This window comes from Bufo gargarizans, chromosome 4 (assembly GCF_014858855.1).
Source record: "Bufo gargarizans isolate SCDJY-AF-19 chromosome 4, ASM1485885v1, whole genome shotgun sequence".
NCBI lineage: Eukaryota > Metazoa > Chordata > Amphibia > Anura > Bufonidae > Bufo > Bufo gargarizans.
The window spans coordinates 204,534,494-204,550,246 of record NC_058083.1 but is presented as its reverse complement, the minus strand read 5'-3'; the positions used below and the strand labels follow the sequence as shown (position 1 = coordinate 204,550,246).

General features: G+C 41.5%; 1 protein-coding gene across 1 annotated transcript in view; it reads left to right on the top strand.

Annotated features, from left to right (window-relative positions):
* P3H2 (prolyl 3-hydroxylase 2) overlaps window positions 1-15,753 on the top strand; it is a 176,170-nt gene that overhangs the window by 103,542 nt on the left and 56,875 nt on the right. Inside the window, exons 2-3 of the mRNA XM_044290120.1 lie at window positions 4,812-4,955; window positions 13,508-13,697. Coding sequence (XP_044146055.1) covers window positions 4,812-4,955; window positions 13,508-13,697 — 334 coding nt within the window. The remainder of the gene's footprint in view (window positions 1-4,811; window positions 4,956-13,507; window positions 13,698-15,753) is intronic.

The following is a 15,753-nucleotide window of genomic DNA, read 5'->3' as shown; positions in this document are numbered from 1 at the left end:
ATTAGACTAAATTACCCCATATTTAATAAGATTCAGCCCTTAGCAACCAGTCTGCATAAAACTGCAATTTCACTATTCAGTTAAGATGGCCGCCACTGCCCTCACCCTGAGGCTAATCCCGCCTGCCCTCACTAGCCAGTAACAATAGCCCCCCAAAAGCATCAGTAACCACAGCCCCCCCTAAAGGGTTAATCTCCTGCAGCACAAAGGGGTCCTCCTACCACATGTTGCTTTCATTTATACACTGAGCAGACGGCAGATCTCCCTTCCCTGCTCTGCGCTGCTTCAGCTCTGCATTCTCCAGCTCTGCTGAGTGAGGGAGCGTCTGCCAAGCGCAGGGACAGGGAGAAGTGCACAGAGCCCAGGCACTGGTATCAGCTGCTGGGGAGGACCTGGCTGTAATCATTTACTTACAGTCCCTGGCTGTCTGTAATCTGACCTTGCACGCAGCCTGCTTCTACGTCCTTCAACACACAGACGGACCCTGCATAGCAACCTGATTTTAAGCACAGGTAAAAGTAGGCAGTACAGGGAACTAAACTGTGGAATTAAGGGGTAATTGAATACACAGTGAAAAGTTGAAATAGGGACACCAAGGAGATATTAATTGCCACAATCCAATACTCCCGAAAAAAAAAATACGACAGTTATACTTTAAGACTCAGATCACTAGTAAATTTGATCAGCAGGTCTAGCACATTGCTGTTCCAAGCTGAACTTACTGCTAAAACTGTAAGGCCCCTTTCACACGGGCGAGATTTCCACGCGGGTGCAATGTGTGAAGTGAACGCATTGCACCTGCATTGAATCCAGACCCATTCACTTCTATGGGGCTGTGCACATGAGCAGTGATTTTTACGCATCACTTGTGTGTTGCGTGAAAAGCATCTGAAAGCAAGTGCTGATGCGGTGTGATTTTCATGCATGGTTGCTAGGAGACGATCGGGATGGAGACCCGATCATTATTATTTTCCCTTATAACATGGTTATAAGGGAAAATAGCATTCTTAATACAGAATGCATAGTACAATAGGGCTGGAGGGGTTAAAAAAATATATAATAATTTAACTCGCCTTAATCCACTTGCTCGCGCAGCCCGGCTTCTCTTCTGTCTTCATCTTTGCTGTGCACAGGAAAAGGACCTGTGGTGACATCACTACGCTCATCACATGATCCATCACCATGGTAAAAGATCATGTGATGGACCATGTGATGAGCGCAGTGACGTCATCAAAGGTCCTATTCTTCAAATATGAAGGGAGAAGGAGAAGCCGGGCTGCGCGGAACAAGTGGATTAAGGTGAGTTAAATTATTATTATTAAAAAAAAAAATTTACCCCCCCCCAGCCCTATTGTACTATGCATTGTGTATTAAGAATGCTATTATTTTCCCTTATAACCATGTTTTAAGGGAAAATAATACAATTTACACAACGCCTAACCCAAACCCGAACTTCTGTGAAGAAGTTCGGGTTTGGGTACCAAACATGCCGATTTCTCTCACGCGCATGCAAAACGCATTACAATGTTTTGCACTCCCGCGGAAAGATCGCGCATTTTCCGGCGACGCACCCGCACCTTATCCAGGCCAAAAACATGACGCCTGTGTGAAAGAGGCCTAAGACAGATGAGAGTTGTCTTCATCCAAAGCCCACCAAGTGCGCATGGATTGTAATGCATGGCAGAAAGGAATATGTAGCATATTACTGAAATGTATCTTGTTATGGAATATCTAATAGATTTATGAATAACTCTTTATGAGAGTTAGAGAGTTATAAGATTTATGAGGAACTCTTTAATCTATTTTGATCCTTGGAATACGTGTGAGTGCATTTGCATCTTTTTACATATGAACATAGGAGACATAGGTTAGAATCAAAACAAAGGGCAAAATCTGCAAGGACTTTTAAGTTCTCTGTGTGTTTGTCTAGGTTGCCTCTAAATGATTTGGCTTTGTCCAGTACTGCAAAAACATATTGTTAGGTTAATTAGCTTCCTATGAAATCTGCCCTAGATACAACATTTTGGTCCTATGCCGCTGCCTGGCTGTGCTCATATTGTTGCCCGCAAACCGCTTGAATGGATCCACAATCCGGAAGGAGCAGTGCAGAACGGAGGCACAAAAGCAATACGGAGTGCTTCCTCTGTGCCTCTGCACCACAAAACAATAGAACTTTTTTTACGGTGCAGATGGATCACAGACAAATTCAAGTTGCATGGGTCTGGATCCCTCTGGGGCAACCACACGGATATTGCCCACGGGGACCGCAAATTGCAGTAGGGAACAGCCGGCACATGTTCATGAGGCCTTATACTGTCAGCTGCATTCGAGGCAAGGACTGATGTGAGTTGGGAGAATTACAATATAGCAATTTTTTTTTTTTAAAGCTTAATATAGCAATTATTTTAATGGAATCTTTGAATATCCTAAATTATAGTTTAACTTTCTGGTATCTCTTAAGTTGAAAACCAAAACTCTCTTTGAAGTAACATTACCGAGCACTGTCATTTTGAAGATAATAATTTATCATCCTGAGCACCTTTTTGATTGAGTTAGAGCATCTTTCCACTGGAGTAGAATTGCTTCCAGCAATGGAATTTTTGGTGGTAAAACTGTTGTAGTTCTAGCACTGAGATTTATGGCATCTGATATGCACAGGTGTGGAGAAACATCAGCGTTCATTGCGTTGCTTAGAACAAACAAGCCTCAACATCTGATATGACTCTCGGCACAAACAGTCCCAAAAAAACTATGTTTGTGCTGTTTTATTATGCTTCACATACTTCTCATAATCCTGTTTATCTCTTCACTGCTGTTTTGCTGAGAACCCCGTCTATATCTAAAATGGCTGCTATGAGCAAATCGCTACAGTTTGTCAGCTTAATGTTACCAAACTAAGCCTTTCTGTGAAGGTATGAAGATTGCTCAAGCCCTAAAGGGATCCTTAAACATGTTTCAGAATCTCATCTAATAGCCATATTCAGAGCTGAACATAGCGTAAGAGAGCAAAGCTCATAGCTTTGGAATTCAGAGCTCCAGGGGAAAGCCTGCTCTCTGCAAACGACGTCACTGTGAACAGGAAAATCATTGTGTGGTGGTGATGTCATGCCAGGAAACCAGTGCCTCATCAAACAAACCCTTTCCACTTGGAGGCCAAGAAAAATATCGTAATTATAATGCCCTGTAATTAAAGTCCTCTGGATGGACTAGGTATAAATATGTCTGGTAGACTTTAATGGAAAAAAAAACACTAAATTTGCCACATGGCATATATCTTATTAGATAGTAATATCCAGTCTCTTGAAAAGAAAGCAGAGCCGAGGCAGTCACTTGTATCCCTGATAAGAATATGCTCTCCGGTATAAATATTGCTTTCACAATATGATCATAATTTTACAGACTGAAGATTTTGTTTTCCTAAGTAAATTCAACTAATAATAATATTGGTATTCAAATTTTAGACTGTACAAAAACTGTTATATGAGATTACAACACGAGGATTACAATGTATGGCTGGCACCTTCTCCGACTGACTGCTCTTGCCAGTTGGTCACAGCAAGGGTTGGGTGGAGTTGCCAACCCTTGTAACTCACTCTTTCACTGGATGTGCTGAGCTAACATTGCATATGATCGATACAGCTATAGTATGACTAGGCTTTCACTAGCTTGTTATTTTCAATAATTGGCAGCACGGGTGAGGCAAGCTGTCTTGGTGCCCAAGGCAAGAGTTTACCTTATAAGAGTGTACCCTATTACCCTTATTCCCTAAAGTTCAGGATCATACCTGTAAGGGTCCATTCACACTTCCGTAAGTGTTTTTGCGGATTCAGCAAAACACAGACACTGGCAATGTGCATTTCGCAATTTGCGGACTGCACATCGTCGGCACTATAATAGAAAATGCCTAATCTTTTCCGCAATTGCGGACAAGAATAGGACATGTTCTATTTTCCTGCGGATACGGAAGTGCGGATCCGCAAATGCGGATGCGGACAGCACATTCCGGCACCATTAAAAATGAATGGGTCTGCACCTGTTCCGCAAAATTGCGGACCCATTTTGCAGGACATGTGAATGGACCCTTAAATGGACCATCATTTATTTAACTGCACAAAAGGGAAGCAGTCCCCAGAAATAATCACAACGTCTTCAACACAGTGTTGAATTGGTTATACAAAGAAATTTGAAGGCTCTGAACACCTTGATGTGCAATTTTTTATTTATTTTTTATGATTGCATTTTAATGATTTTGGGTTAAAACTCTTTTTTCAATTGGTCTTATTTAAATATTTTCAGCAGTTTTTGTTATAAAGGGTTAAGTTTTAGCCCAGCGGTGAGCATCTTGCTTTCACTTTGAGCTTAAGCCATATTCTTATCAGTAAGATGATTCATTTCTAATAAGTGTGTATGAGCTGTCAGGAATCAGGAGATCATGCTTCACATTATCCTGTCAGCTGAGTTGCCAGACTGAACACAGTGTAAACATACAACTTGCTGCTAGAGAATCTCAGCGCTGTACAGAGAAAGAGGCTGAAAAGTTTTAACAAAGACCATTTGAAAAAAATATTTTTAGCACAAAATGAGTGCAATGCAATAATCACCCAAAGGTGTCCATAGCTTTTAAAGGCAGCATTTTTATTACCCCAGTAATTCTCACCTCTTAGTGCTTGCCTACTCCACCCATCCATGATCAGCAAGCAGTCAGAGGTTTCATCTGAGAGTGTGCTATGTAACTGTAATTTCAAAATCTCACATGCTATGTGATTTGTGGAAGAACAGAAAAATTTATGGTGTACCTATTTGTTTCCTAGTTAAATCAACTGGATAAGGCTGCTGAAGCTGCTCATACTTTCTTCATGGCTAACCCAGAGCATATGGAAGTACAACAAAATTTAAAGAACTATCAAGTCAAATCAGATATGCCATTGATCGACAGGGAGAGACGTGTATATATGGTAAGTACTCGTAGAATCTTTAGAATTCCCAGGTCTTCACCTTTTTACCCCATACAAGGTTCTGGTCACTGCTGCTGGGAATTCCCTGCTTGTGTCTTCAGAGTAGTCGCCAAGGGGTGTATGAGGAAATGGAAAGGCCAGGGGTCAATGCCAGATATTCAGAGTATTATCAGAGCCAGAAAGTAATCCAGAAACAGAGGCATGGTCAGAGCCATATCTAAAAACTAGGAAGGACTATACATTTTAGAATCTTAATCATATCTGGCCAGCACCTAATCCGTGGTGGGACGCTGCAGCGGGAAGGAGAGGGCTCCACACGTAACTTAAGAAAGAAATCCCGGCAGTCGTATCTTACATTTCGGTTATGCTTTTAATTAACTCCACATGTTGTATAGCGTGTACAGGAGCGCTTTTCGGCTATTATGCCTTTGGTGTGTAAAATATATAAAGACTTGCAAGAATACAGCGGCTCACCCCCTCACCGTATAGATAAGGTGCTCGCCCTCAGGTCCCACCCTCAGGACCTCAGAAAACAAGAGGAGGTGTAAGCAATATGAAGAGGCACACTCAGAAGGGAAACCCAAGATAGTAACGAATAATGGACTTTATTAGTCTAAAAGCAAACCCCTAAAAAATATATAAAAACATACATGTAGACACACCTATACCTATGCAAATGATGTGAAACTACAATAGGGAGGAATTCTCATGGGTGTATTGAAGTCCCAAAATTCTGTGTATACAACAGCGTGCCAGCAATGTCCTATAAATATACGTGGATAAACGTGTGGCATACAGAGTGAGCGTGGACAAAGAAAAAGGAAGCCTGGAACCAAAAGAAATAAGAAATAAAGTAAGAAAACCTGCTTGAATCCAAAAGCTGGAAGAGTAATCCAAAAGCTGGAAGAGCAGTCACCAAACAGTGACGTCATTAAAGCGTCTACTTTGTCCCCCAGACAACCAGGTTACGTGGGACGCCACGTACGGCCAGCACATCACGTAGCATGCTGTGAGTGCACGGCCGCCTGGATACAACGCTGCGGAGAGCAGTGAAGAGGGGTAAGACCGCGCTCGTTTGCGAGCATTACAGAATCTATGAAGCAAGCATAAGTTATATATAATCTATTGCACGCGGCGAAACTTCGTATGGGGTTTGGCCCCTGACGAAGCCGCATCGCGGCGAAACATGTCGGGCGGGGACTAGTGTTAGGCGCTTTGTTTTAGATAGACGGTAGCACTGTGTAAACCTTACCCAGTTATAGGGTTCAAAAAGAGTACGTTCTGAGTGTATGTGCGTATCGTGGGTGACAGTGAAGAGTGATACACAGTGTGCTTGAACAGGGACTATTAGCCAGGACCTGGGCCCAGGTCCTAGGACGCCCATAATTAGAGCTATATCCCAAGTGTGTGTTAAACTGTACACCACCAACTTGCACAATCATTTTCTCTTCTCCAATTGAGAGAAAAAAGTATCAATTTCTATACAAGCCAGTACTATCGTATCGTATAGTTTTAAGTGTGTGGACATTGGGGCATCTATAACCCCCCTTTTAACAAGATTAAATAAAGTGTATGTTTTAATCTTTAAAATTAGTAGACCCCTACAGGGATTTCTTTTGGTCCAGGGACCAGTGGTGTATTTGAGGTTTACCTCCCGAGGGTCTTTACTAGGGCTCATTTTTTGGTAACAGTATGTGAATGGAGGAGGCTGAATGATGTCTGGTCACATGACTCTCCATCAGCGGCCATCTTATGGACAACAAAAATGATTTGTCCAACAAGGGGATACGGCTCATGAACTATAGAAAACCGCATAGAATAGTTACAAAGGCTATGTTGGTAGGTGCCATTTAATCATTTTACATACACACTGGTCAACAGTAAAATGAAAATAGCCAACCCTTTTACGTCAGGCGTGTAGACTGAGGACTGAACAGTATACCTCATCTCAAACTGACGACCACTGGTTCTATTGTTTTACGTGGACTATATAGTTTATTATAGCTTGTATCATTCATGGAATAACAATTGTTTAGATTGTTGTGTTTCTTGAGTTGATATTGGCTTTTTTATGTGCAGCTTTGGACTTGACTTTCAAGTTTTTGCCATTGAATATTTAGTCTGTGAACAGTTGTATAAGACATTCTATGTTACTTTGGAACAGTGCCTTTGAAAAAAGATGACATATTAGCTACTACTCCAAAATCATTACACTCAGGCATTGCCAACAGTTACGTGTAATAACATTATGCATTTTAGCTGACTCTGCTGCCTCTCATAATGCAATACTTTTACTGCTCATTGCCTGAATATATGTTTTGTGTGGTTCAACAGATGGAAATTACATTTCCTATTTAAATCATTCTGGAAACTAAATTGGAAAAACCTAAGCATTTCTAAGCATTATGACATATGTAGTTCGTTCCCCCAGTTAAATATGCAGTCATCAGTTTGTAGGGAAAGTAGAACAATCCGATCCCAGACAATCCCAACAGCTTTCCACCTATTTATATCAAAGCCTACAAATGTTGGCAATGTAATTTTTGTCTGTAGATGTGGAATATAGACCTTGTGCAGATTAGACCTGCTGTCATACAGAAGACCAAACAAATAACCAATTCAGTTTTGTTCCATTGACTCAACTCTATTACATTGGAATAATGTAGTCCTGCTACATCTGCCTCTAGGCACCTGCCCGTAGATATATAATCATCTTCTGAGAGCATTAATAATTGTAAATTGCCAATGCAACACAAATTTTAATACAACATTTTCCACTTAATTGCGTTTTCCTCTATTACCCCCATGTATTATACCCGCATAGACTTTTTTAAGTAACCATGTCTGTCAATATATAAATAAAAGCCCGCTATATTTAAAGGGGTTCTCCAGGCATGTACCTAAAAAGCTTTTTTCGGCTAACCTGATGTCCCCTGACGTTGCAATCGGATGTGCTCCTCTTTCTTCCTGTTCAGCTGGATCTACAGTCGTGGCCAAAAGTTTTGAGAATGACACAAATATTAGTTTTCACAAAGTTTGCTGCTAAACTGCTTTTAGAGCTTTGTTTCAGTTGTTTCTGTGATGTAGTGAAATATAATTACACGCACTTCATACGTTTCAAAGGCTTTTATCGACAATTACATGACATTTATGCAAAGAGTTAGTATTTGCAGTGTTGGTCCTTCTTTTTCAGGACCTCTGCAATTCGACTGGGCATGCTCTCGATCAACTTCTGGGCCAATTCCTGACTGATAGCAACCCATTCTTTCATAATCACTTCTTGGAGTTTGACAGAATTAGTGGGTTTTTGTTTGTCCACCCGCCACTTGAGGATTGACCACAAGTTCTCAATGGGATTAAGATCTGGGGAGTTTCCAGGCCATGGACCCAAAATGTCAACGTTTTGGTCCCCGAGCCACTTAGTTATCACTTTTGCCTTATGGCACGGTGCTCCATCGTGCTGGAAAATGCATTGTTCCTCACCAAACAGTTGTTGGATTGTTGGAAGAAGTTGCTGTTGGAGGGTGTTTTGGTACCATTCTTTATTCATGGCTGTGTTTTTGGGAAAAATTGTGAGTGAGCCCACTCCCTTGGATGAGAAGCAACCCCACACATGAATGGTCTCAGGATGCTTTACTGTTGGCATGACACAGGACTGATGGTAGCGCTCACCTTTTCTTCTCCGGACAAGCCTTTTTCCTGATGCCCCAAACAATCGGAAAGAGGCTTCATCGGAGAATATAACTTTGCCCCAGTCCTCAGCAGTCCATTCACCATATTTTCTGCAGAAGATCAATATGTCCCTGATGTTTTTTTTGGAGAGAAGTGGCTTCTTTGCTGCCCTTCTTGACACCAGGCCATCTTCCAAAAGTCTTTGGTTCACTGTGCGTGCAGATGCGCTCACACCTGCCTGCTGACATTCCTGAGCAAGCTCTGCACTGGTAGCACTCCGATCCTGCAGCTGAATCCTCTTTAGGAGACGATCCTGGCACTTGCTGGACTTTCTTGGATGCCCTGAAGCCTTCTTAACAAGAATTGAACCTCTTTCCTTGAAGTTCTTGATGATCCTATAAATTGTTGATTGAGGTGCAATCTTAGTAGCCACAATATCCTTGCCTGTGAAGCCATTTTTATGAAACGCAATGATGGCTGCACGCGTTTCTTTGCAGGTCACCATGGTTAATAATGGAAGAACAATGATTTCAAGCATCACCCTCTTTTTAACAGGTCAAGTCTGCCATTTTAACCCAATCAGCCTGACATAATGATCTCCAGCCTTGTGCTCGTCAACATTCTCACCTGAGTTAACAAGATGATTACTGAAATGATCTCAGCAGGTCCTTTAATGACAGCAATGAAATGCAGTGGAAAGTTTTTTTGGGGATTAAGTTAATTTTCATGGCAAAGAAGGACTATGCAATTCATCTGATCACTTTTCATAACATTCTGGAGAATATGCAAATTGCTATTATACAAACATAAGCAGCAACTTTTCCAATTTCCAATATTTATGTAATTCTCAAAACTTTTGGCCACGACTGTACATTATGAAGGAAGAGGAGCACATCCGATTGCGACATCTGAGGAAGAGTCCACAGCCAATCGGGCAATCACTTGATCCCAGCCGGGAACATGAAATTGTCCGAGTGATGAAAGGGTAAGTAATACTCAGTGTACTTTTAAGGTACAGAGCCAGAGAACCCCCTTGAGTACATATACAGTACAGACCAAAAGTTTGGACACACCTTCTCATTCAAAGAGTTTTCTTTATTTTCATGACTATGAAAATTGTAGATTCACGCTAAAGGCATCAAAACTATGAATTAACACATGTGGAATTATATACATAACAAAAAAGTGTGAAACAACTGAAAATATGTCATATTCTAGGTTCTTCAAAGTAGCCACCTTTTTCTTTGATTACTGCTTTGCACACTCTTGGCATTCTATTGATGAGCTTCAAGAGGTAGTCACCTGAAATGGTCTTCTAACAGTCTTGAATGAGTTCCCAGAGATGCTTAGCACTTGTTGGCCCTTTTGCCTTCACTCTGCAGTCCAGCTCACCCCAAACCATTTTGATTGGGTTCAGGTCCGGTGACTGTGGAGGCCAGGTCATCTGGCGCAGCACCCCATCACTCTCCTTCAGCCTAGAAGTGTGTTTGGGGTCATTGTCCTGTTGGATGGAATAGCATGCCGCTGAAAGATGCTGTGGTAGCCATGCTGGTTCAGTATGCCTTAAATTTTGAATAAATCCCCAACAGTGTCACCAGCAAAGCACCCCCACACCATCACACCTCCTCCTCCATGCTTCACGTGGGAACCAGGCATGTAGAGTCCATCTGTTCACCTTTTCTGCGTTGCACAAAGACACGGTGGTTGGAACCAAAGATCTCAAATTTGGACTCATCAGACTCAAAGCAGATTTCCACTGGTCTAATGTCCATTCCTTGTGTTCTTTAGCCCAAACAAGTCTCTTCTGCTTGTTGCCTGTCCTTAGCAGTGGTTTCCTAGCAGATATTCTACCATGAAGGCCTGATTCACACAGTCTCCCCTTAACAGTTGTTCTAGAGATGTGTCTGCTGCTAGAACTCTGTGTGGCATTGACCTGGTCTCTAATCTGAGCCGCTTTTAACCTGCGATTTCTTAGGCTGGTGACTCGGATGAACTTATCCTCCGCAGCAGAGGTGACTCTTGGTCTTCCTTTCCTGGGGCGGTCCGCATGTGAGCCAGTTTCCTTGTAGCGCTTGATGGTTTTTGTGACTGCACTTGGGGACACTTGCAAAGTTTTCCCAATTTTTCGGACTGACTGACCTTCATTTCTTAAAGTAATGATGGCCACTCGTTTTTCTTTACTTAGCTGCTTTTTTCTTGCCATAATACAAATTCTAACAGTCTGTTCAGTAGGACTATCAGCTGTGTATCCACCTGACTTCTCCACAACGCAACTGATGGTCCCAACCCCATTTATAAGGCAAGAAATCCCACTTATTAAACCTGACAGGGCACACCTGTGAAATGAAAACCATTTCAGGTGACTACCTCTTGAAGCTCATCAAGAGAATGCCAAGAGTGTGCAAATCAAAAGGTGGCTACTTTGAAGAACCTAGAATATGACATATTTTCCGTTGTTTTACACTTTTTTTGTTATGTATATAATTCCACATGTGTTAATTCATAGTTTTGATGCCTTCAGTGTGAATCTACAATTTTCATAGTCATGAAAATAAAGAAAACTCTTTGAATGAGAAGGTGTGTCCAAACTTGGTCTGTACTGTATGTTTCACATTATAACATTTTACCACCAGTGAAGCATGTATATTATATCACGTTTTTCTTGAAGTGTCCACAACTGGCCAGCTAACTGGGTGATCTATTGCACAGGGTGCATTACCCAGGATTCCTGAAGGGGTCTCCTTTGGCAGGCACACAGTTTCCCGGTTTCCGGATGCCCCTACACTCAATTGTATCTTTGTCCACAGCATGCCGATATAATTGAGCAGTATGTTGCGATTTCAACTGTATCTGTGTCTTGGCACAGAGCATGAGGCAATACAGTGGGACACAGAGCATGGGGCACTATAGGAGGACACAGAACTTAAGGCACTATAGGAAACACAGAGTAATAGGCAATATATAAAGGGGTCACAGATCCTAATACTGTATAAAGCATCGGGCACCATATTAAGGGGCCCCAGAACATTGGCTACTATATAAGGGGGCACAAAGCATTAGGCATTATATGTATGGCATTATCTATAGGGGCACTACTATTAAGGGCATTGCATATGAGGTGCGTTATTTTTTTGGGGCATAGTATGTGACATGACTGTATTTAGAGGCACAGTGTATGTTGCTGTTATATTTATGGAACTGCATGTGGCGCTAAGAGGTTAGTATATAGGGTGCAGATAAGTTGATAAGACGAGAACTTGAAGACATCTGGACAGCAAACTCTGCAGAGACAAGTAATGGCAGGGAGAAGTCATGATGGTGGTCTGAACAGATAGAAAGAAAGGAAAAAACAATAACTCCAGAGGAGCCGTCACCTGTATATCACTAAATGTTTACTCTGACGCTAACTCCATCTGATCAGTGTTGAAGTCGCTCTTATGATCTAGAGCCTGATGATGGGTGGTGGCATTCACTTGTGTGAGAACTCCCAGCATACCTTTATACCTGTTCAGGCCATACTGGAAGCTATAGTGTAGCAAGAGAAAAACTGGATATGCAAATTATATCTGCATTGAGCTGTTTTTTAGCTGGTGCTGTATATATGTGCCATCCTTGGTTCCGGTGTTGTATATACGTACTGGCACTGTATTTATGTAATGAGCTTGGTCCTACAGATATATTTATATAGTGAGCTTGGTTCTGATGCTGTATTTATGTACTACACTTGGTTCTAGAGCTGTATTTATGTACAGTGCATGGTTTTGGTGCTGTGTTTATGTACTTTGCTAAATATATGTAATGTGTTTGGTACTGCTGATGTATTTATGTAGTGAGCTTGGTTCTGATGCTGTATTTATGTACCGTGCTTGGTGCTGGTGCTGTATTTATGTATGTACTGCGCTTTGTTCTAGTGCTATATTTCTGATTCTGAATCCTGTTTGGTTTTGGTGTTGTATTTATGTACTGTGCTAGGTTTTGGTGCCATATTTGTGTACTGTGCTTGGTTCAGGTGCTGTATTTACGTAATGAGTTTGGTACGGCATTACTACTACTGTGCATGCATGGTGTCCTTTCCATTCACTGCTATCAGACTTCTAAAAAATAGCAGAGTCTGCACATGTGCGGCTTGTTCTTCATTTACTTGGGGACCCTGTTCGTGAGATAGAAGAGTCCCAGAGGTGGGACTTGCACCAGTGGGTATTTATGACATATCCCCTAGATATGCAATAAATGTGCCAGATGGGACAACCCCTTTAAGCCTTAACTGTGCATTCTTTTCTGTGGGCAAGAGGGCCACCAAAAAGACTTCTCGCACAGGGTGCCATGTAACCTCTGGCCTTCACTACACTTTAAATATATCAGATGTTTTACACAATAAAACCATCAGTCTAAAGCCTGAATTATACTGGCAGATTATCTGCCAGATAATCGCTAACAAGTGTTTGTAGTAATGCTCGTTAGCGATCATCTGGCAGTCTAAGGGCTCTTTCACACGAGCGGATGCCGTGCGGGTAATCCGCTGCGTGAAAGAGAACCAAGCCCAGTTCTGGACTGCAGAGACATGGAGCATCAACATGATTAATAATGCTCCGTGCCTCTCTGTGATAAAGTTGTCAATGTGATTTTGTAGCAAAAAGATCACAGAGAGGCACGGAGCATTATCAATCATGTTAATGCTCTGTGTCTCTGCTGTCTGGAACTGAGCTTGGTTCTCTTTCACGCAGTGGATTACCCGCACGGCATCCGCTCATGTGAAAGAGCCCTTATACTGCTGCAGACTACCCAATGAATAGGCAAACGCTCATTCATTGGGCAATCATGATCTTTCAACATATTACCAAATAGATATTCCTGTATTAATGTTTGTAATTTTTTAATAGGATGAATACCAGACAGGTATAAAGCTATATGACCAAGAGCAATACGAGCAAGCTATCTATCATTTTGAAGAGGCACTGAAAGGATATTATCGAGCTGACGTCGAATGCAGAGCAATGTGTTGGGGACCACAAAAATTTTATGAATATGAATATGTGGACTACAGAGCAACACTATATGAAGGCATTGCAGGTAATTGTGGCATGTAAAAAAAGGTATAAGAAGTCAACAAGAAATGTAGGGCACATGTTAGAAACTGAGCAGAATAACAGATACTTAGAATATTTGAAAATGACTTATAATAAGCTCTTCACATTTTTATTTTTTTATTTCTGATGTTGACTGGACTCTATACAGTATATATCGTGGTCATAAAACAAATTAATATTACCCCACTGGTCCCTAGGATGGGACCCACACCAGAGGTGGGACCCGCATCTATGCTTAGAACAGAGCCCGCAAAGTTCTGGAGGGGCTGCCCTCTATTCATTCCTATGGGAGCACCAAAAATAGCCGAGCGGCATGCTCCTAGCGATATGCCTCCAATGTCTGAGATGGAAATAACCCTTTTAAATATTATTTTTCGTAAGAGCTCTCAATATGAATCTTTAATCCTAGGTATAGGTAACAGTTTCTGTTTTATTACTATGATGACAGATCAACTCATCATTCAATGCTAAAGAAATCACATTTTCACTCTTGTGGATATGGTTTGTGCTTTAGCATTTGAGCAGTTTAGCTCATGGAAGAGAACTTGTTGGAGACTGGAGTAGATCCAGAATATAATTTTGGCTTCTAGGTTTTTCCATAATCTTAACCGGTTGAGTAAATGTTTTCAAGTGTATAATCTAGTGTGCGGTTCAGCTGCGTCCTGATGTTAGTGAATAAATCATGCACATATTTCAGATCTTGAATTTTAAACGTAAACTATCATGTGCAGGCAGGAGAAGCACAACATATTTGTAAGTAGTACATTTAAGATTGTATTGCCAAATAGATGTCCAAGCATTTGCATCCTTGATATCAACAGCCAGATCTACCTCCAAGTACAATGGCCAGATAAATCATCTAACACTTATACACTGCCCTGTAGCTCTGGCTTGGAACGAGCGGTTCATACTGGGCTTTCATCCTTCTGGCAATTGTTGTCTAGTGATTGGGTAATTGAAACCCATACCTAGTATACTCCAAGGCCTAATGTGCTGGCCACATTGTCCAGTGCTTATGTCATTTCCTCAGTGCCTGGCCCCAAAAATGTCTATGCGTGACAGAAAAAAGCTAGATCAATATTGGAAACTTTATTAAAAGTCCACAGTGTGTATTTTTGTTGAGGTTAATTAAATGCCATGGAGTGTACTGCGCATGTGCAGTCTGAGGAGAGCAGTGACATCAGAAAAGGCAGCCACTGTCAATGAGAGAGAGAGTTTTTTGGGGGGACATTTTTCTCTCTATATGCTTTTTATCCAGATACTTTGACTTAATAAGTGGGTTCTCTATATATTATTTTATGAGCATTGTATGGCACTATCTTGCCATTATATGTTACCAATTGTACAGTTTTGTATGATATAACTGTCTATTTAAAAAGAGGCTGGTTACATTCTTTATCAGCTGATTCTATGTACTACATATATGGCTACTGTATGCGCTCTTTATCTGGGCACAGTACATACCTGGTTAAGGCTCCTTTCACACTTACAGTACAGACCAAAAGTTTGGACACACCTTCTCATTCAAAGAGTTTTCTTTAATTTCATGACTATGAAAATTGTAGATTCACACTAAAGGCATCAAAACTATGAATTAACACATGTGGAATTATATACATAACAAAAAAGTGTGAAACAACTGAAAATATGTCATATTCTTGGTTCTTCAAAGTAGACACCTTTTGCTTTGATTACTGCTTTGCACACTTTTGGCATTCTCTTGATGAGCTTCAAGAGGTAGTCACCTGAAATGGTCTTTCAACAGTCTTGAAGGAGTTCCCAGCGATGCTTAGCACTTGTTGGCCCTTTTGCCTTCACTCTGCGGTCCAGCTCACCCCAAACCATCTCGATTGGGTTCAGGTCCGGTGACTGTAGAGGCCAGGTCATCTGGCGCAGCACTCTCCTTCATGGTCAAATAGCCCTTACACAGCCTGGAGGTGTGTTTGGGGTCATTGTCCTGTTGAAAAATAAATGATGGTCCAACTAAACGCAAAGCGGATGCAATAGCATGCTGCTGCAAGATGCTGTGATAGCCATGC